This window comes from Sorex fumeus, unplaced genomic scaffold, assembly GCF_029834395.1.
Source record: "Sorex fumeus unplaced genomic scaffold, SorFum_2.1 ptg000107l, whole genome shotgun sequence".
NCBI classification, from domain to species: Eukaryota; Metazoa; Chordata; class Mammalia; order Eulipotyphla; family Soricidae; genus Sorex; species Sorex fumeus.
In genome coordinates, this window is record NW_026606164.1 from 148,436 (window position 1) to 171,085 (window position 22,650).

Here is a 22,650-nt window from a genome sequence, read left to right on the forward strand (position 1 = left end):
GGCCAGGCTGGGGCCCTTTTCTCTGAGGGCAGAGCAGAGGCAGCCACGGGCGCCAGGTCATGAAGACCAGCAGAAGTCACCTCCCAGCCCTACAGGAAGGAGCCGAGTGGGGGACCCTGCGCCATCTCGGGGCCCACTAACGTCCAAGGACAGTGGAATGGCTGGGCCTTGGCTCTAGAGCGCCCCAGGGACCCTCACTCGTCCTGCTCTGGAGCTGCCCGGGCAGGGCTGGGCCAGGGCAACCCCGCGTAGAATCCAGCCTAAGGATAGAGACCCCTGCCCGCCCCCCACCCCGCCCCTCAGGCTACTCACACGTGTCCAGGCTGGGGACAGAGACCCCAGGTCACACTCTGCTCAGAGGCCCAGACCAGCCCCAGAAAGGCCGAGTGTCGCCCGGGGGCGTCCCCGGAACAAGCAGAGCTGGTGGCTCTGCCGTCTTGAGGGAGAGACAGACCAGGCCGGAGTTGGGCCTGCCCGGGCCCTTGTCTGCTGCCCGCTGCCTGCTACTGTCTCCCTGGCCCACGCGGCCCACAGCCTCCCTGTGAAGCCCCTTCCCTGACGCTCCCAAGGCCGTGTCCCCCCGCTCACTGGTCACTGCTCCTCCAGTGCTCAGAGTGCTGACTGCGGCCTCAGGTTCTGGCCCAGGCAGCTGCCCACCCCACACACACCCCTCTGGGCCTGCACAGACTTGGGGCGCACACGCGGCTCCCTAATGGGGGTCTCTGATTCCATCCCCACCCCTGGCTCCTGCACGGGCCCGGGCAGTCTGGGGTCCTTTCCTGGTGGCGTACCAGGGACTGGCCAGGTCAGCTGCTGCGTCCAGCCTCGGGCTGGGCAGGTGGACCTACCTGGAGTGTCTGTGCTGCCCCCTCCAGAGCAGGAAACGGGGCCGAGGTAGCGGGCGTTGGGGCGGGGAAACGGCGCGGGCCCTGGTGCCCGCGTCCCACACCCCGCTGGGGGGCACCGGGCTTCCCATCCCCCGCCCGGGACGGACAGATCAGAGGCAGAAACTCCGTATGTACAAACTTTACATCAAATAAATATGGAGCTGAGACACGCCCCCGGGCCCACCCCCGCCCAGGGCGCCCCCTCGGTTCCTGTCCCTCCAGCGCCTGGGCCCCGGGGTGGGCTGGGCTGGGCTGGGCTGGGGTGGGGGTCCCGGCCGACGGGCAGCCAGCCCGTGCCCCCTCAGGGCCGGGCGCCCTGCTCCAGCTGCTGGTGCTGGCTGCGCACCGCGAACCGGTTGACGTGGACGGGGATGGGCACGACGATCTTGGGGTTCCGCACGGGCTCCCCCGAGCGGCTGCTCACGTTGCCCGCCTTGATGCGCTTCCACTTGGCGCGGCGGTTCTGGAACCAGATCTTGACCTGCACCTCGCTGAGCTTGAGGGCGTGCGCGATCTGCGAGCGCTCCGTCAGCGACAGGTACTTCTTGCAGTGGAACTCCTTCTCCAGCTCCAGGAGCTGCTCGCTGGTGAAGGCCGTGCGGCGCCTCCGGCTCTTGCCCCCGGGCGCCGCCGGCACCCCCGCGGCCCCCGCGGCCCCCTCCTCGGCGCCGGGCCCCAGGCCTCCCTTCAGCTTGGGCTTGGGGCCCAGGAGAGGCCCCCCGGGGCCCCCGGCGGAACCGTCCAGGAAACCCCCGTCGTCCTCGCTCTCGCCGGACCCCTCCTCCTCGGGCTCGCTGCTGGGGTCTCCCGCGGGCGCCTCCGGCTTCTCCTCGTCCGAGCCGTACATCTTCCCCTCTATGGGTGGGGGGGCGTGGCCAGACACGAGGGGACGGGGCGGGCAGAGACGCACAGGGGGCGCAATGGGGGGGTCGGGCACGGGGTGGGGAGAGGTTTGGGGAAGACAGAGACGGGAAGAGAGGATTAACCAACCGGCGGGGGCTGACAAGTGTGGGTTTCCCACGCACCCACCTCACAGCTTTCCCCAGTGCAGACCAGGGTCTCGCCCCTCCCCCCCTCCCCAGCCCACGCGCCCTGGGACGGCCCCACCCAGCAGCCCAGAGCCCCCGATGGCCGAGTCTGGTCTGGTGGCGGGAGGTTCTGTCATGCTCTCCTGCATCTAGAATTGTAGCTTCTTTTTCTTCAGACAAAACCTCAGCAGATCCCCGGTCCTGGGACCACCCATCCCCCCTCAGGTCTCAGAAGCGGTCTCAAAGGTCCTTAGAGCCCAGGACCTCTCCCACCCACCCCCGACTTCCGCTTCTCCACCAATCCAGCCAGCCCCAAAGCACCCTCTCGGCGGCCGGCGGGCGCATCTCTCTGCTGATGCTTCAGCACCCAGCCCGCCTTGCAAGCCTTGATTTCAAAACACCCCCTTCCAACTCTTCCTCAGCTAAGGCTGCTGGGGCAGCACCAACAGCTGCTTCCTGCTCGAGTCCAGAACCCGAGATCGTCCAGTGGAGAAGGTGCTTTGCCTTGCATGCTGCCAACCCAGGATGGATAACTGGCACCCGCTATGCCAACTACCCCAGTACCGCCCGGAGTGATGCTTGAGTGCAGAGCCAGGAGTAACCCCTAGGCATTGCCGGGTCTGGCCCAAAAGGAAAAAAAAATCCCACCTTAGCTTGATGCCTGGTAGGAGAACCAGAGGGAATGGAGGAGGAGAGGAAAAGGAAGAGGAGGAAGAGGACGAGGAAGAGGAGGACGAAAAGGAGGAAGAGGAGGAAAAGGAAGAGGAGGACAAGGAGGAGGAAGAGGCAGAGGACGAGGAAGAGGAGGGCAAGGAGGAGGAAGAGGCAGAGGACGAGGAAGAGGACGAAGAGGAGGAGGAAGAGAGAGAGGACGAGGAAGAGGAGGACAAGGAGGAGGAGGAAGAGGGAGAGGACGAGGAAGAGGAGGAAGAAGAGGAGGAGGAGGATGAGGAAGAGGACGAGGAGCAGGAGGTACTGACTGAGATGGGCAGCGTGGGGAGGCGCAGAGCTGAGCATGGACATGTTTAGTCGCCGGCTGCTTATTCAAAACCACGGTCAGAGGAACGTTGCCATCCGTACGACGATTCTGGAATTTCAGCCGACCATTAATTTCAACCTTTTCACCCAACACCGCCCGGGTCAGACTGCCACTACCACAGTCGTTAAAAACAGCGTCCGACTGTAGCAGTGCCCTGTGCTCGTGCAGAGAAGCAACAAGCCGTGAAGCCAGTCGGGAAACGGACCAGCCGGGAGAGGGGAGACGGGGCCAGGCCAGAGCCACTGTGCGGGGGCGCTTGGGACCCTGGACACCCCCCCCAACTCTTCCAGCTTGAGATGCTCAAGGGAAAAGGAAGTGGAGCAGCCCTGGGGGAGGAACATGGGGCCGGGCCGGGTGCGAGCCTCCCTCGCCCGTCTGCCGGGAGCACCTGAGCATCGAGCCCTGCCCGCGGTGCCCGGGGCCCTCTGCCTCCCTGGCCGAGTTTACGTCCCCAAAGGCCGAGTTTATGTCGTCCCCCCCCAGGGATCCTCAGCCCACCTCAGACATCCAGAGGATGCACACGCACTCCCCACGCCTTTCTCTTCCCGCGTCTTTCTTTCCGGAATCTTCCCAGACACGTGTTGCATCCCTGGGCTCCGGCTCACCCTCTGCCCTGGCTGCTCTCGGCTGCCACAGCTCCCAGGGGACCTGCTCTAAGAGGAGCCGAGGGGCTGGCGCGAGAGCACAGCGGGGAGGGCGTTTGCCTGGCACGGGACCAACCCGGGTTCGATTCCCAGCATCCCATAGGGTCCCCCGAGCACCACCAGGAGAGATTCCTGAGTGCATGAGCCAGGAGGAAGCCCTGAGCATTGCCAGGTGTGACCCACAAAAGGAAAAAAAAAAGAGGAGCTGAGGCCCAGGAGAACCCGCTACCTCCGGCCTTGAGCATCTCAAACCCCCCCTCCCCAACCTTCTCCCTGAGCACGTCCACGGCCAAGCGCACGTTGCTGTCCCTCAGTCACACCCGTGGTCTCCTCCTGCCTCTGAGGGCACTGTTCCCTCCACATTTTCACAGAACTCGAGTGGAACGTGACTTTATTCAAACAGAGGCCCCGAGCCCTGCCCAGCAGCTGCTCTCAGCCAGCCAGGCCCTGCGCTCGGCCTGGGGGGTCCCTCCTCCTTGGGTCTGGGGGATGGGGCCTCGCCCTGTCCCTGCTGGCTCAGGCCTTACAGAAGAGGCTTTCCCCGACCGTCCCTTTAAGAGAAAAACCTCTCTCTCTCCATCTCCTCTCTCTCTCTCTCTCCTCCTTCTCTCTCACTTTCCTCTCTCTCTCTCTCCCTCCCTCCCTTCTCTGCTCGATCCATGTGGCAGCAGTTCATGTCACCACCTTTACTGAGCAAGACTTCATAAAGGCACGGACTTTCCACCTTGCCAGGTGTGCGTGGTGGCTGTCCTTAGGGTCACCGTGACGGTGCCAGGGACGGAATCAGGGTCGGAGCCCTGCAAGGCAGATATCTTAAACTCAGTACTATCCCTGCCCCCAGCTTTGGTTTATTTTTGGTTTGGAGGCCGTATGCCCCATGGTATGCTTAGAGCTTCCTCCTGGCTCTGCGCTCAGGGATCTCTCCTGGCAGGGCCCCGGGGGGGCAGGTGGGCTGCCAGGGACACACCGATGGGTCAGCCCCGTGCAAGGCCAGCAGGCCCTACTTGCTGTACGAGCTCCCTGGCCTAACTTTTATTTTATTCACTTATTTATTTGGGTCCAATGCGCTATCCATTGCGCCACGGAGCTGGAGCGATAGCACAGCGGGTAGGGCGTTCGCCTTACAAGCGGCCAACATGGCCGACCCGAGTTCGATTCCTCCGCCCCTCTCGGAGAGCCCGGCAAGCTACCGAGAGTATTCGATATGCCAGACACAGTAACAACAAAGTCTCCAATGGAGACGTTACTGGGCCCGCTCGAGCAAATCGACGATCAACGGGAGGGCCTTTACCTTTACCTTTTATTTATTTGGGTCTTGCCGCCACATCTGGCGGTGCTCAGGGCAGAGTCCAGCAGCAGGGCTGCGTGTACAGCACGCGTCTTACCCCTCGGACTCTCTGACCCCTACTCTGAAGATTTTTTACTACATCTTCCGCATCTAGAGAATGAACTGCATGGAGAAGGCGCCGATCTGTGCCGAGAGCACAAAGGGCAGGTCACCCCGAGCACTCCCTCACATCTCCCCGGCCTTGTCCTTCTTACGCCTCACCTAAGGAGACCCCCCCAACCCTTCCCCCCATCCCAGCCTCACAGTCCATTTTCTCCAGGAATTCCATCCCACCCACTCTGCAGTATCTCCTCTGGTCTCACGGCATCAGGAAAGGAGCCGGGATGGAGTACCTATAGGCACCTCAGCTGAACCAACGGACGGACAATCCCTGTCTCTGTCGCTGAACCCGCCAGCCTTGATATCTCACACATCGTTTGTAGTAAATAATCACAGAAAGAGTAATGGAAGCTCCTAAAACTTCTGCCCGGGAGGAGAGAGAGCCTCTGCCAGGACCCCCCTCCCGGGCACCCCTGGGCGTGGTCCCTGAGCCACACAGCCAGGAGCAGCCCCTGCCAGAGGGGGTCCCCAGCAAACCAACACAGAACTCAGCCCAACACCCCAGCACTCCAACAGCTGCTGGAGAGGCAGCAGCTGGATTTCAGGGCTGGAGGGTGAGACGACTTAGCACCCAAGGGGTATCCAATAAATCTAAGCAGATGATGACGGAGGAGGCGGCTCCTGGCGCCCGGATCCGCAGGGCCCCGGGACCGCGTCATCCATCCCTCTGTTCAGACAGGTCCCGGCCACGCGAGTCACAAGGCGGGTCCCCAGGCTGCGGGAGGCAGAGGAGGCACTACAGCTCCGGCCTGGGAGGGGAGGGTCTGCACAGAGGGTGGGTTTGGAGAGAGCCCAATGGCAGAAGGCAGGAGACAGGGCCGCCTGGAGAGGAGTGAGGACAGCCACAGACGCGGAGAGCGGGGTGAGACGCCGAGGAACGGTCGCAGGAGAGCAAGACCAGGAGCAAGGAGAGGTCTCAGGACAGAGACGCCACGGGTCCCGCTCCAGCCCACCCGGCTCGGGTCCCGGCATCCCCTGTAGTTCCCCCAAGCCCACCAGGAGTGACTCCTGAGTGCTGAGCACTGCAGCGTATGGCCCCAAAACAAAAACCAAGAAAAGAAAGGCTTTAAAAAACAAACAACCCAGGTTGAATTCCCAGCATCCCATATGCTCCCCTGAGCACCACCAGGAGTAATTCCTGAGAGCAGAGCCAGGAATAACCCCTGTGCAATGCCAGGTGTGACCCAAAAAGCAAAATAAATAAATAAATAAATAAATAAATAAACAAACAACGGGCTGGAGCAATAGCACAGCGGGGGGGGGCGTTTGCCTTGTGCGCAGCCGACCCGGGTTCGATTCCCAGCATCCCATAGGGTCCCCTGAGCACCACCAGGAGTAATTCCTGAGTGCAGAGCCAGGAGTAACCCCTGAGCATCACTGGGTGTGACCCCAAAAGCAAAAGCAAACAAACAACAGCAACAACAACAAAAATGGGCCGGAGCGATAGTGCAGTGAGTCGGGTGTCTGCCTTGCATGAGGCTGACCCGGGTTCGATTCCTGGCATCCCATAGGGTCTCCTGAGCACTGCCAGGAGTGATCCCTGAGTGCAGAGCCAGGAGTAATCCCTGAGCATCACTGGTGTGCCCGCCTCCCTCCAAAAAAATAAAATAGACTTTAAAAATACCCATCACCTTTTCCCCCAAACCCGGCCTCACTGGGAGCAGAGCAAGGCACCTGCACCCTCAGTGAGCCCCCAAAGCGTGAACAGACACGGTGACAAGACTCAAACGGGCCCGCTCCAGACGGTGAGCCTGGAAGGCTTCCCACGGCCCCAGGAACTCCCCAGCAAGGGAATGTCCTTTTCTCAGATGTATAATGAATATTAATGGTAACTATAATCAAGCAAAACAAAAATCGCACTTAGAAAACCGTGGCTGGCTGAAACTCCACCAAAACAAATCTTTCCGTTATGATTTCCCTTCGCAATTTTTTTTATTGGCAATAATTGGTCTCGGTAGCCTGAATGTGAATTTATAATTGCAGAGGCTATTAATCAGGTGATAGAAACACACCAACCCAAAGCTTGATCGACAAAGCCAGATTTCGCTGACATTTTTGGACGGGAAACGGCTGTGATGGGAATCGTTGGAGCAGAAGGAAAATTCCCAACCTGAGGAAGGAGACGGCGGGTGGCCAGCAGGAGGAACCCCACGTGGGGCCGTCGGCGGGGCAACGAGCCGCGGGCAGGGAGGACTCCAAGGTGTCCAGGCTGTGCCCTCTGGGTTAGTAAGTCTTGGGGAGAGAGAGTCTGGTTTCTGTCCAGGGGATGACGGGGGCAGCATGTTGGTGGGGAGACCCCCAGGCGGAATATGGGTGAGGTTATCTCGGCAGCCAGAAAGGACAAGGCCCTGCACGCAGTCAGCGGGAAGACGGCGTCGAAGAATACTGGGCCGGCGTCTCCCCGAGGGAGAAGGGGAGTATGGCACCAGAGCCCGCCCTGGCTCCTCCAGCCTGGGGGCCCGAGGGGAGAGTGGACCCCCACGTCCAGCAGCCTTGAGCAGGCATCACTCACCCTCTCTGCTCGAGCTCATTGGAGCACCTGCCTGCTCTGCTTTTGGGGCACGCCCAGGGGTGCTCAGGGGTCACTGGGGACTCGGGGAGCAGACCCAAGTTGAGCGCGTGCAACATAGCACCTTGCGCCCTGCACTGTCCCTCCAAGCCCAAATCAAGGTGACCGAGAGGCTGTGCCCCACTGCTCAGGGCCCACCCCGCTCCTTTCAACCCTCCCACTCGCCCCACGACCGCTCTCCTGCCATGGCATCGTGTGCAGCCAAGCCTGAAAGCTCTGTGTCCCTTTCCCGGCGTCCTGGCCTCGTCACTGCCAAGATCGTCCCCAACTGTCCAGAACAGCTTCACAGTGGCCACAGTCTCTCCGAGCAAGGTGCTAAGGGGAGCAGGACTAGCAGCAGTGAACGGGATCCCTTGACCTCACTGGGAAAAGCAGTTTCAGAAAGATTAAGTGAGGTTGTTTGTTTGGGGGTACGAACAAACCCGGCAGTGCTCAGGTCTTACTCCTGGCTCTGTGCTCAGGGCTGACTCTTGACTCTGTGCTCAGGTCTTACTCCTGGTGGGGATTAGGCTGATTCCTGGCTCTGTGCTCAGAGCTGGCTCCTGGCTCTGCGCTCAGGGCTGACTCCTGGCTCTGTGCTCAGGACTCACTCCTGGCTCTGTGCTCAGGACTCACTCCTGGCTCTGTGCTCAGGTATTACTCCTGGTTCTATTGGCTCAGGGGTCACTCCTGGTGGGGCTCAGGGAGCTTTCTAGGTTTGGGGTGGACCGAATCTGGGCTAACTACTGCCTGCACGCACAGCAAGCACCCTACCCGCTGTACTATCACTCCGGCCCCAGTCTTATTTGGGGGACCACACCCAGGGGTGGTCAGAGCTCACTCCTGACTGCTCGGGGGTCACTCCTAGTGGGGCTTAGGGTCATTCCAAGTGTGGTGCTGGGGCTGCACCTGGGTGGGCTGCGTGCCAGGCGGGTGCCATCAGCCCTGGACGGTCTCTGGCCCAGCTGGGCTCTCTTCACCGGAGCAGCCTCGCTGAGTAAAAGCGTTTTCTTCTCCCTCCTTCCTGAATCCCAGGCATCTTTTCAGTTTCACTCCCAGGACGCTCCCCTCCCTCCCGGAGACCCCTGGCCGGGAGAAGCCGCTGCCCCAACCCTTTCTCCTTCCTGGGGACGCCGACATGCGGGGGTCTGCTCCTCACTCCCACAGTCCGAGTCCTCCCATTCTCCACCACGGTGGGACCATCAGCCGCTCTTGCCGGCTTTGGGACTGGCCATGTGGTCTCGATCCCCTGACACCCCACGTCTTGTGGAGGCGCTTGGGCTTGTCACCAAGGCCCCCTGGCACTTCACATCTGCCACAGGCCACTGGGGGCCCAGCCTAGGTCCCAGACCCTCAGGGCTGCAGTGAGGACCCTCCTGACTCGGCGGGGGGAAGGGGGGAGGGGAAGGAAGGCCAAGGCCAGCACGACACCCGGCCACTCTGCTCAGATTTCTGGACCCACTCCGGCACTGCTCTAAGTCTAGGAGCCAATACAGGACCCTTTTATCTAATTATTGGGGAGAGGGGTTGCACCTGGCAGGGCTCAGGGCTTACTCCTGGCTCTGTGCTCAGGGATCACTCCTGGTGGGGCCTGGGTTCCCTAAGCAGGGGCCGGAGATGGAACTGTGGCTGGCCACAGGCAACACCAGGAGAGGCAAGGCAAGAGCCCTGCCCACAGTGCCAACCTGAATGATCTTTTTTTTTTTAATTTTTGGGTCACACCCAGCAATGCACAGGGGTTACTCCTGGCTTTGCACTCAGGAATTTACTCCTGGCAGTGCTCAGGGGACCATATGGGATGCTGGGAATCGAACGTGCAAGGCAAACGCCCTCCCCGCTGTACTGTCGCTCCAGCACCCTGAGTTCTGCTTTTGTCGCTACAGCCCACAGGGCACTGACAATACGCAACGTTTGAACTAGAAGCGACTATGACCTTTCTGAGTTCCAGGGAAGACAAGCCTTCCCCTCTCAGCACCCTCCAAAATAACTTTCCACATTACCTGAATTTATAGTAGTGCTTCCTAAGGGTACTCGTTTGACGTTTATTTGGACTTAAAAAAAAAAAAGTCTGGGGGCTGGAGCAATAGTACAGCGGGTAGGGCATTTGCATTGCATGTGGCCAACCCGGGTTCGATTCCCAGCATCCCATATGGTCCCCCGAGCACCGCCAGGGGTAATTCCTGAGCGCAGAGCCAGGAGGAACCCCTGTGCATTGCCGGGTGTTACCCAAAAAGCAAAAAAAAAAAAAACAATCTGGAGGGGACTGGAGACATAGCAGACGGGGAGGGCGCTTACCTTCCTATGTGACTGACACGTGTTCAGTCTCCGACATGCCATATGGTCTCCTGAGCACCGCCAGGAGTGATTCCTGAGTGCAGAGCCAGGAGTAAGCCCTGAGCATCGCGAGGTGTGGCTAAAACCTACCCCCCACCCCCAAAACAATCTCCTGGGGGCAGGAATGAGCTGGAGCAAGAGTGCAGTAGGGCACTTGTATAGATAATAGGGCACTTGCTTTGCCTAAGGCCAACCTGGGCTTGATCTCAACTCCCATAGGGTGCCCTGAACCTGCCAGAAGTGACCCCTGAGTGCAGAGCCAGGAGTCATCCCTGAGCACAGCTGGGTGTGGACCAACACCCCCCCAAAAAGAAAATAAAGTAAAATAAAATAAAATGATCTTCTCTGTGCACCGAGGTGACCAAGCACAGGCTCCGCCTGGTTGGCCCCTTGGCACGGCGTGGTCCCCTGAGCACCACTGAGTGACCCACGGACCAGGGCAGAGCACAGCCCTGAGCACAGTGGGTGTGGGCCAAGAAACACAAATTCAATCACCGTTATATAAATTTTAGAAAATTAAAAATATTCATATATAGGGCTGTGTGCAAGGCAAACGCCCTACCGCTGTGCTCGGCAGAGCCTGGCAAGCTCCCCGTGACGTATTCGATATGCCAGACACAGTAACAACAAAGTCTCCAATGGAGACGTTACTGGGCCCGCTCGAGCAAATCGATGAACAACGGGAGGGCCTTTACCTTTACCTTTATATATAGGGCTGGAGCCGCTAGTACGGGGGTAGGGCACACCCTGCACGTGAGCCCTGAGCAAGGCTTGGCGTGGCTCAAACCTTCCGGCCCTATAGAAAAAGGTTTTTGTTTTTTTTTCCTTTTTGGGTCACACCCAGCGATGCACAGGGGTTACTACTGGCTCATGCACCCAGGAATTACTCCTGGCAGTGCTCAGGGGACACTATGGGATGCTGGGAATTGAACCCAGGTCGGCCGTGAGCAAACACCCTACCCACTGTACTATTGCTCCAGCCCCTTAGAAAAAGTCTTTTTTGGTTTGTTTTCTGGCCACACCAGGCACTAGGGGGCAGGGACCTTGTGTGGAGCCTGGACAGAACCAGAGCCAGCTGCATGCAAGGCTAGCGCCTCGCCCTGTACTGTCTTTCCAGCTGCGCAAATTGAAGTTCTAATTGGGTGGGGCACGTGGCTAGGCGCAGAGGCTGTGCCTTATGTGTGAGGCCCTGGATTAAATGTCACACCACACATCACACCACATACACATACATACACACAGTCACTCACACACTCACACACTCACACACATACACACATACACCCACACTCACACATACACAGACACAGTCACACTCACATACACTCACACACATGCACCCACACTCACACACATACACACACAATCACACTCACACTCTCACACTCACACACATACAAACACATACATATACAAATGCACACTCTCACACATGTACACACTCACATACCCATGATGACAAGCACACGCATGCACTTATGCGCACTCATGCACACACTCACTCACAAGTCAGCGTGAGTGCCATTTTCCACGCTCCCCAAAGGCCCTGCGCCCGGCACCCCTCCAGCTGCTCGCCGACAGATGACGAACTGGGAGCTCAAGGAAACATCGGGTCATTTTTCGAGAGTGAGAAAGAGGGACGAGGCCACGGTGGGAGAGAGCAGAAGGGATTTGGGAAGCCTTAGGCGCACAAAGAATGCCCAAATGCAGCTCAGATAGAGAAGGGAGCACCAAATAAAGGGTGTTGGGAGGATCCTCCCAGGATGGGAGATGCATGCTGAAAGTAGACTATAGACCGAACATGATTGCCACTCAATGCCTCTTTTGCAAACCACGGCACCCAAAAGGAGAGAGAGGACAAAAGGGAATGCCCTGCCACAGAGGCAGGGTGGGATGGGGGGCGGGGGGATGAGGGGCGGGAGGGATACTGGGATCATCAGTGGTGGTGGAGAACGGGCACGGGTGGAGGGGTGGGTACTCGATCATTGTATAACTGAAACCCAAGCACAAAAAGTCCATGGGCTGGAGAGATAGCACAGCGGGTAGGGCGTTTGCCTGGCACGCGGCCAACCCGGGTTCGATTCCCAGCATCCCATCTGGTCCCCTGAGCACCGCCAGGGGTGATTCCTGAGTGCAGAGCCAGGAGTAACCCCTGTGCATCGCCGGGTGTGACCCAAAAAGCAAAAAAAAAAAAAAAAAACAAAAACCTTGTAAGTCCACAACTGTACCTCATGGTGTTTCACTAATAAAAATCAAAAAAAAAAAAAAGCCCAAATGTGAGGTGGGGACCGAAGACAGGGAGCAAGCGCCCGAGATAAAGTTCAAACCTTGCCAGAAATTCCGCCAATTTGCTCTCCTGCCCCAGAATCCAGCAGACACCTGTCACTACCAACCCTGGGCCCCCTCCTGACACAGCTGAGCGTCTCCGTCCCACTAACTCCCGGGGAAGTGCCCGCTGGGTCCCAGGGCGGCGTGACGGGCTCTGCCACACACGGGCATCAGGGTGCCAGAGAGAGGAGCGACTGCCCACGCTGTCTACAGCCCTGCCACCCTGAACATGCCCACCCCGCCCACTACCCTTGATGACGGGTGAGGAACTCAAGAGGTCAGTGGTGACCACAGAGATGGCGCCAAGGTCTCAGCCAAGGTCAGTGCGGCCGCTCGGGGCCCATCTCCCGCTTAACACCGATGAAGTCGAGGTGGGCTTCCTGTCCTGTGGGCTCGAGGGGGTCACGCCAACCCAGCAGTGCTCAGGGTTCACTCCTGGTGGCGTGTGGGGACTCGCGTGGACCTGGGGCCAGAAGTCGCGTCAGCTGCATGCCAGGCAGTGCCCTCCATCTCTGCATTGCATCGGGGCTGAGTGAACTGTCTGATGCCCGAGCCGGAGAGCTGCCAGGCAGTGACTGAGCTCCAGCATGTCCTTCCCAGCTGCCTGTCTCGTCAGGTCGATCGGTGCCAACTGCCCCCTGGACTGTGTGGCCGAGAGCAGCTACACTCCTGCCTCTCACGGTCAGCAGTGCCCAGCCCCACTCAGGGACCAGGGGCTCTTCTCTCCTGGACCCCGGTCCTGCTCGTGTGATGTCCATTCCCAGCCTGCCAGCTTCCTTCACCTCAGCTCCCCTAGCTCAGCACTGCCAGGTTCGGAATTTCAGGGGAAGCAAAGATCCTTTCGTGGGGGGTGGGGTTGGGTGAGTGCTCAGGGCTTAGCCTGGGCTTGGGGCTCAAGGGACGACAGCGGGTGCTGAGAATTGAGCTCAGGCATTCAGGTGCCAGGCAAGGCAAGCACCCCCTTCTCTGTGCCATCTCTCTGGCTTGGGGTGCGTTCAGGGAACCGAAACAATCTGTTAGTGAAAGTCTGTGACCAACGGGAAACAGGCTGGAGAGCTGGAAGCAACCTCACGAGGGCCCCACCTGACAGTGCTCGTCTTGCTGAGGAGAAGCCAAGGGCTAAGGCACAGAGCCATCAACCCAGACCACCCCAGAACACACCTGCAGCTCCTGCCCACGTCACAGACCCGCTCTGCTCCCGGCCGCACGGAGCCCCTTCCCTTCACCCCAGGTGCCGCGTCCTCCATCACTCCCAGCCCAGAGCGCCTCTTTCCTGACACAGAATCCACCATGATGACCCGGGTCTGGAGAAGTGCTTCCCGCCCCTTCCATCCTCATGTCCTGTCGTCTTTTTTTTTTTGTCATTTTTTTTTCTTTTTTGGGGTCATACCCAGTGATGCTCAGGGGTTACTCCTGGCTCTGCACTCAGGAATCACTCCTGGCGGTGCTTGGGGGACCCTAGGGGATGCTGGGAATCGAACCTGGATTGGCTGTGTGCAAGGCAAATGCCCTCCCCGCCGTGCTATCGCTCCAGCCCAACGTCCTGTGGTCTTGCTTCTTTGCCTTGATCTCGCTGGGTCCCTGCAGGCCCACTGCCCCTAAAACAGCCTTTTCTTTAGTTTGCTTTTCTGTGGTTGTGGGAGCACCTAACGGTGATGCTCAGGGGTTAGTCCTGGCTCTCCACTCAGGAATTACTCCTGGTGGTGCTCGGGGGACCATATGGGATGCTGGGACTCGAACCCGGGTCGGACGCGTGCAAGGCAAACTCCCTACCCACTGTCCTATGTCTCTGGCCACTAACTGGCCTTTCCCCTCATGACCTGGGGTGATGCTTCCCTTCCTTTCCATGAGGGAATCAGGACACTGTTTCCAGGCCTGCTCATCAGGACTGTCCGCATCCTTACCACAAACTAATCCAGCCCCTTCACATCTCTCTTCCATCACCCACAGGCCAGCATCTCTGCTCACGGGATGGAAGTTCTCAGCGACTAACCTCTCCTCCTCACATTCCTTTTCTTTTTTGGAGGAGGGGACACACCCGGCGATGCTCAGGGCTCACTCCTGGCTCTGCACTCAGGAATCACTTCTGGTGCTGCTCAAGGGACCCTGTGGGATGCTGGGGCTCGAACCCAGGTCTGCAAGGCAAGAGCCCTCCCCGCTATACGTGGCTTCTGCCTTTCTTCTCATACTCCAACAAACGCCTTTCTCCTGCTCTATCCACACTCCATCACTTCACAGCCTTATTACAAACACCCATCGTTTCTCAGGACTTCCAAGGCTAACGTCTTTTTTCTTTTTTTTTAGTCTCTCTTCTTGCTTCACACTATAACATGCCTTTCACTGTAAAGAGCTTGGCTGGTAATATTCCATTTCTCCTTTCCAATTAAAACATCCCCCCCTCATGATTCCAACTACTGCTTCTCTCCACTATCCCGATATGGGCTGTTCACACCTACCCCGAGTACCAGATATACCTGGAGAATTCTGGGTAGAGCAACCATCTATACACGGCATGGCCCTACCAGTTCTCTCTCTCTCTCCCTCTCTCTCTTTCTCTCTTCCTCCCTCTCCCTCCCCTTCTCCTTCCCCCCCTTCCTCCCCCTCCATGCCTGATGCCTCTCTCCAGCCCCAAATACTCCCGTCCCCATGGTACAGGGTATCTCACTGCCCCATCCCAACCCTCCAGTAATAAGGCTTGGCGGAGCCCAGACCGGTCATGACGGGGCAGGGACCCCGTGTGGAATCTTGGATCTTGGAATCTAGAGTCAGCTGAACGCAAGGCAAGCACCATCCCCTGTCCTGTCTTTCCAGCTGCACAAATGAAAGATTTTTTAATTTCGATCACAATCACAATCGTCCTGTTGTTCGTCGATTTTTAAATTTTTTTAATTTGATTTTTAAAATTGAATTAAATTTAATTTTTTAAACATTCTTCTTATTTCTGAGATCTCTCTTTCTCGCTCTTTCTCTCTCTCTCTCTCTCCCTTTCTCTGCCCCCCTCCCATGGGTTATTAACTCTTTCATACCATAACCTCCTTGGCAGTCTGATAAAGTCTTAAAAGCCCCTTCTCAGAATAATGCTTTTAGACATATGACATAAAACACCGAAGATTACAGCATAAGTCAATTATATTAACAATCACTCTCTTAAATGAATTTATGACAATCAGATTGCATGATATGCCCATTCAGTAACAAGATGCCCGCAAAATCTACAAATTTATGTGCAAATGTCTGATGTCTGTTGCTGACGAAAATTTTAGATACGATTCAGAAACCACTATGATTTCCGGCCGACATTCCTAAATAAAGGAAGTGAAAATATATAATATTTTCCACCCACAGTTAACAGATCTCCTCATAGAAAGCCCGTCTACACATTAACAAGCCTCTTTTAAACCCTGAGGCTAGAAAAAAAAGAGCTTTTATCTGATGGAATTGCAAGAAACATTGGCAGGGGCGGGGTGAGGGGGGCTGAGAAGACAGAACAGTGGTTAGGGCACTTGCCCTGTACATGGTCAAGCTGATTTGATCCCTGGCATCCCACATAGTCCCCAGAGCCCTGCCAGGAGGATCCCTAAGAACAGAGCCAGGAGTAAGCCCTGAGCACTGCCAGGTATTACCCCCCACACACACACACACCAACCAAAAAAATAAACAGGTAAAAGAGAGCGAGAGAGAAACCCAGCATTAAAATAATCCGAACTGGAACTTTGAGATTACAGATGAGGCAACAGAAGCCAAGAGACGTTCCCTGACTCTGCATCTCCCGTGGGGTCTTAGACATACTCACTCCAGAGGCCAGAGCTACAGCACAGTGGGCAGGGCACTTGCCTTGCGTGCAGCCAACCAGCGAGGGATCCCCAGTAACCCATATGGTTCCCCGAGCACTTCCAGGGGTGATTCCTGAGTGCAGAGCCAGGAGTAACCCCTGAGCATCGCCGGGTGTGACCCAAAAAGCAAAAACAAACCCAAAACTTACTAAGTCCCTAATAGAATACCAACTACGTTCCCTAAATTGCACTGCGCATCCCAGGCAAAGCTGCAGTGCCGATGTGGTAAAGTTGAGCCCAAAGTACAGCCAGCATAGCTCCTCAATAAATGCCCCTTCCAGCACATCGGGCCAAGCCAGCGGTTCTCCAAAGGACACTGGGGCACTCGCCCTCCACGGACGCTGTCTCTCTAGAAACACACTCAGCTCCTCACCGCTTCCAGGAGCAGCGTCTGCCTGCCGCTCACAGCAGGCGCCTCCAATTCCAGGAGATTCCAGGCGAGGCTCCTGTTTTCCATGCAGGAAACATAGCAGGCGAGACAACTGTAGCTACCGACTCAGAGTCTGACAATCCTCGCAACGTTCCCTGGCTCCCGGCACTCACGCGCCCCGAGAGGCTTCCCTGCTCGCCTCAAACGCCGTCCTTATTGCCCAGCTCCACTCACCAGGTAGTACTTTGTACCCTTCGGGTTGTTAAATAATGCTCCTGGACCAGGGAGTGAGGTGCTTGCCTTGGTGTGGCTGACCTCGGTTTGAAGCCCAACTCCGGACATGTCTCCAGACCCTCCCGGAATGGCAACACCGGCAACACCGCCCCCCTGCAACACGAAAACAAAATAAATGCTCACTTCTCCCTCCCGGTCTCTTATCTTCAGGCCAGAGAGATGGCAGAGAGGGCGAGCGGGCGCTTGCCTCGCAAGCAGTTGACCAGGGTGCAACCCACCACGTTCCAGAGGGTTCCCCAAATCCTCCAGGAATATTGCCCGAGTGCAGAGCCGGGAGCAAACCCTGAGCACAACCGGTGTGACCCTCAAACGAAACAAAGAACAAAGTCTCTCGTCTTCTATCGTCTGGGCCACAGTGTTCCTGGCCATCCCCAGCACTGACGCCTCTCCTAGCAGCCTCTCCGTGTGCTCACGGCAGCCGTCTGACCGTTACATAGGGGAGCCCTACCCCCACTTTTTTTTTCTTTTTGGGTCACACCCGGCGACGATCAGGGGTTACTCCTGGCTCTGCACTCAGGAAGTATCCCTGGCGGTGCTCGGGGGACCATATGGGATGCTGGGAATTGAACCCGGGTCAAACGCGTGCAAGGCAAACGCCCTACCCGCCGTACTATCGCTCCAGCCCCTACCCCCCACTTTTTAAGTGTTTGCTTTCAGGCTGTCCCACCCTTTTCTCTCAGAATGGGTCATGGCTCTGGACACACCGCCAACTGCAAATTTCCTTCTGCCCTCCTCCACGCAGACACTCTTCATTTAGCGCTGGCAGCCTGCTCTCCCCCAACCCCAAGGCTTCACGCTGCACCCCAATTCACAGTCCTTCCCTCTCATGATCACCCTGACAACTCGCTAGAGCTTCTGTGTTGCCTCTGGCCCCCAAGGAACCACGCGAGGGGAGCGAGACTGAGCGTGTACAGGAAACACAAAACCTATCAGTAGCATCTTGTGTTAACACTGAAGTCAGATTCTGAACATGCCACGTTGTAGAAAACACAAAAATGTCCTACCGGGGCCACAAGATAGTACAGCAGGTAAGGCACCTTGCACGCAGCCAGCCAGGGTTGATCTCCAGAGGCCCCCAAGCACTTCCAAGAGCACTGAGCCAGGGGTAAACCCTGAGCACCCTTGGCTGTGGCCTCCCAACTAGTTCCCTTCTTTGCCACTTGTGTGAGATGGGGCCTAGAAGCCAGCATGGCAGGGAGGATGCCTGCCTGCACAGGCTCAGTATCCAGCACACCACGTGCTCCCCTGAACAGAGCCAGGATCGGCCCCGAGGACTACCGGCTTTGGCCCAAAATCAAACAAATGAGGGCAGGGGGGGAAATCCCACCCCTCCGAGCTCAGGGGCTGGTTCTGGGTTCGGGGGGCGCCCTCGCCCCTGCTTGGCCTCCTGGGCACAGAGCACCTGCCTCGGCTCACTGAGCCTTCTCCAGCCATGCCCTGTGTTTCAGATGACGGAAGTGGCTCACCCAAGGACCCCATTCCCGGCTCTCCCCGGATTCATACTTTAAAATCTTCCTGACTAACTCAACCCTCCTTCCTCTCTTTCACTCCTGCTAAAGCACCTTCCCCAGTTAACTTTCTACTTCCTCACACTCCTTCCCTAGGCCTCTTTTCAATCTACCTGCTCATATCTTTCCAACCCAGTTACTCAGTTTTTCTGTGTGTGTGTGTGTGTGTGTGTGTGTGTGCGTCCCCTCATACACACGTGTGCTAATAAGCCTTCTACCCCTGCAATCATATCATAATAAAGTTCCATTTTCTTGTCCATTAATTCTAGTGGAGTGGTTAACTGTCTTAAAACTCAGCAATTAAAAAAAAAATCGTCCTTGTAATTCCCAACAAAAAGAACTTTCACTCACTTTCACCAAATTGGCCTAATCTTCCCTATAATTTCATTTCAGAGGGTTAGTCATTGTAAAACCCCAAACAAATGTAAATGAATAATTTCAGAACAATGCGACCCATTCACACCAGGACAGTCATTTCTTCTCTGTCACTTCACAGATAGCATTCTTTCTCCCAACTCTTCGCACATTGAGGTTTCAATCCCATTATTTGCAGCAGGAAACTCTTTATTTCACACGAAATAAACACTCAAATACAATCCCCAAGATGGCGGTCTCATGTCCCACCTCTGTCACCATGGGCCAGGTCCCCTCCGCAAAATGACTTTGTCTAACCTTTCTGTAATTGTCTCTCCCCGTGCCCCCAACTGCTGTTTTATTCTGTTGTTGTTGTTATGTTCTGTTTTTGATGTCTGGTTTGGGGGCCACACCCGGCAGTGCTCAGGGGCTACTCCTGGCTTTGTGCTCAGAGATCACTCCTGGCAGTGCTCAGGGGATCATATGGGGTGCCGGGGATCAAACCCACTTGGCTGTGTGCAAGGCAAATGCTCTATCCGCTGTGCTAAGGTGTCAGCCCCTCCTTTGTGTCAAGACGGGCGGGGAAACCAAGACCAGCACGGTGGACAGGACTGGTTCTGGTTTGGCAAGGAAGAGCTGGGAAGTTCCTTTTTTTTTTTCTTTTTTAAAGAGGGCTTCACTTTATTTTTATTTATTTATTTTTGCTTTTTGGGTCACACCTGGCGATGCACAGGGGTTACTCCTGGCGGTGCTCGGGGGACCCTATGGGATGCTGGGAATCGAACCCGGGTCAGCCGCGTGCCAGGCAAACACCCTACCCATTGTGCTATCTCTCCAGCCCCAGTTCCTTTTGACAGTGCTAAGAAGTGTCAGTCACAGGAAGATTCCCACATTCCTTCCTCCCCATGATTTCTCTGAATCCCTCCTTACTCAACCCCAGGAGCCCCGCGTAAGCCCTTTCTGCCAAGTCTCTTCCCAGTCTGATCGGGATCACCCTCGCTCCCCCAGACTCATTCCCTGCCCTTCTCTTAGCAGCGACAAGCCCTGTCTCTGCCCCAAGCACACAAGCATCTTCCAGCATTTCCCCAGGTAACAAACATCTTTACTTCATCACCCTCTCAGTAGAAAACCCAGTCTCCCACTGCCCCTGTGATGAAAAACCTTAATGAAAATTTATTCGAAACTTTTCCCTGTTCCCGACTCGTGTTTCTGACTCAGCCCCCTCCTAATCCTCTTTCAAATCTCACACACGCTCCAGCTCCAACGGGCACGATCCCTTTCCACTCTGCCCAGGCTCAAGATCCCTCCTCTTCTGGAAACCCTCCTCCCGGCAGCCCTCCTCCTCCTTGCTCCGAGTTTCTCTCTAATCCTTAGCGGGGGGGAGACAACCCCCCCCCCGTGGTGCTCAGGGCTGACTCCTGCCTCTGTGCTCAGCATCATTCCTGGCAGGCTCTAGGGACATCCCCTGGGATGCAGGGGACTGAACCTGGGTCACTGCATTCACGGTGATGTCCTACCCTCTGCATGCTTGCTCGGCCGCTCAGAAGCTCTCCTTCCTTAAGTCGGGATACAGCTCAGTTCCTGATTCTGTCCCCTGTTCTCCACGGGGCCGCCTCCACGACCTCTGCCTGCCTCTCAAGCTTTACAGCCAGTCTTCTCTCCGCCACACGGTGAGGGTCACAGTGAGAGCAGGCTGAGGCGAGGGTGGCACACGTGTTCTGAGGACCTGGCCTCCTGACGCTCCCCCCCCCACTGAGTGGGGGTGCCTCCCTGCACCCCCCCCTTCAGCCCCAGGACACTCAGCACCCTTCCTTCTGCCCGCTCTGCAAGCTGCTGCTCCTTCCTCCCCTGTCAGCCCGCGGACCCTTCCTGCCACCTACCCACTGCTGCTCCATCGTTTCCTCAGGCGACGACACAGAGTCCCCTGACCCAACGAGGTACAGGAAAACGAACAGAACCAAACCGGCTGAACCCCAAGCTCAAAATGCCCAGGGCTACAGGAGGACAGAGGAGGAGACCCCCTCCCTGGAAGCCCTGGGGGCACCCCCCCAGATGCTCTCCAGGAAGGCCACAAACCTGTCCTCCGATCTGCCCTGCTGTGGCCAAGGACAAAAGGACTCCTGGACGGTCCCCTTGTCTCGGCTGGAATCGGCCCCGCACCTCCCGAGCTGGGTGTGAGGAACCGGGAGGCCGAGCGGGTTTGGGCCGATGAAGGGAGTGAGTGGCAGCGTCCAGCACCCACACTTGTCCGTGGCATTCGTCTTGACAGGGCCCCCCAGACTATACACAGGCTCAGGCGGGATCTGGGCGCTCCTGGGGGTGCCCCTCATGACCCCCTGTCTTGCTTCTGGAGGTGAAGTATGTGTGGGGCAGCAGATGGGGGCCCAGTTCTGTGTGAGGTGTCTGCTCCTGCCGCCGGGACCACCCAAGACCCCGGCGCCTCTTAGCCCCCCGGATCGCGGGTTGCAGAATCGGAGCTGAATTCTTGATTCCAGGCCCCCGGGGGACACCCCCACCCCCACCCCGGCTCAGCTCTCCCCTGGGGGGGGGTGCGGGGTCTGGGCCAGCTGGTGGGCCCTGAACCCCTCTAGTGGATTCGTCACGACGGCCGGAGCAGCCTCTGGTGTGCTAAAGCAGGTGGGGTCACAGACCCTCCCCTGGCCATCCTGTCCTCTGGGGAGTGGGGGAGGCTTGGCAGCAGGCGCCCCCACGGGGACCTGTCGGGGTGTCCCCCAGGAGTCCCACCCTGACGGGTCATCGGCTCCCCGCGGAGGAGAGGCAGGAGCGGATCCCGGAGCGGGGCCGGGGCGCGGGCTCGGGCGGGCAGGAGGGCGGCCCTGCCGGGGGCCGGGGGCCGGGGCGGGCGCGCGGCGGGGCTGGCGGGGCCGCGAGTCGGGGCGCGCGGCGGGCCGGGCGGGCGGGCGGGCGGGCGGGACGCGCCCCCCGCGCGGCGCGGGCCGGGCCCGCACTTACCCGGCAGACTTGGGAAAGTCTCAAAGTGCGGCGGCGGCGGCGGCGGCGGCGGCGGCGGCGGCGGCGGCGGCGGCGGCTCGGCCACTTTCTCGCGGGCGGGCAGCAGCTCGTCGGCGTCCAGCGCGCCCTCGGGGCGGCGGCCTCCGGGCTCCGCGCCGCTCCGGGACGCCGAGGCGGCGGCGGCGGCGGCGGCGGCGGCGGCGGCGGCGGCGGCGGCGGCCGCCAGCTCGGGCGGCCCGTAGAAGGCGTCGGGCGGCTCGGCGAAGCTGGGCAGCGCGGTGGTCAGCGCCACCATGGAGGGCACGGCCTGGCCCAGGCCGGCGCAGAAGGTGTTGGAGAGGCGGCCGGCGAAGGAGGCGAGCGGGGCGAGCGGCGGGAGGCCGGCGGGCAGCGGCGCGGGCGCCAGCGCCTGCGGCAGCACCAGGGGCCGGTAGGGCATGAACATGGGGTAGCCGGTGTAGAGCAGGTGGCCGGCGCGCGGCGGCGGCGGCCCGATCAGGGCGTCGATGGAGAAGGCGGCGCCCGGGCCCCCCGCGCCGCCGCCCCCCGGGCCGCCGCCGCCCGCGCCGCCGCCGCCGCCGCCGCCGCCGCCGCCGCCGCGCTGCATCTCCGAGCGCCCCGCGCCGCGCAGGGCTGGCTCCGGGCTCCGGGCTGGCGGCGGGGCGCGGGCTCGGCGCAGTGTGCCCGGGCGCCGCGCTCCCCGCGCTCATAAGAGGGAGGGGGCGGGCGGGCGGGCTGGGGGTGTCGCCCTCCGGACTCATCCATCTTCCTCAAATTACGCTTCACTTCCTCCCTCCGCCCGCCGCCGCCGCCGCCGCCGCGCCCGCCGCCCGCGCCCGCGCCCGCGCGGGGCCCGTTTCCCAGCGGCGCGGCCGGCCCGGGACCCCGCCCGCCCCCGCGGCCCAACCAACTATTATTAATGGAGATTGATGAGGCCGGACACGCCGCTTTGTGAAAGTTTGCGAGCCACGAGGAGGCGGCGGCGGCGGCGGCGGCAGCTGCCGGCCGGGCCCCTCCCTGCACGCAGCCGGCCGGGCCCCGGCGCTCCGGCCGCGGGCGGCCC

At 58.9% G+C, this 22,650-nt stretch overlaps 1 protein-coding gene across 1 annotated transcript; it reads right to left on the bottom strand.

Annotated features, from left to right (window-relative positions):
* Positions 1–1,188: 1,188 nt before the first annotated feature.
* Positions 1,189–22,348, bottom strand: GBX1 (gastrulation brain homeobox 1). The gene is given in 5 exon segments (XM_056134782.1): positions 1,189–1,742; positions 20,578–20,580; positions 21,588–22,161; positions 22,164–22,300; positions 22,303–22,348. Coding segments are annotated over 5 exon segments (1,314 nt in total).
* Positions 22,349–22,650: the final 302 nt, after the last annotated feature.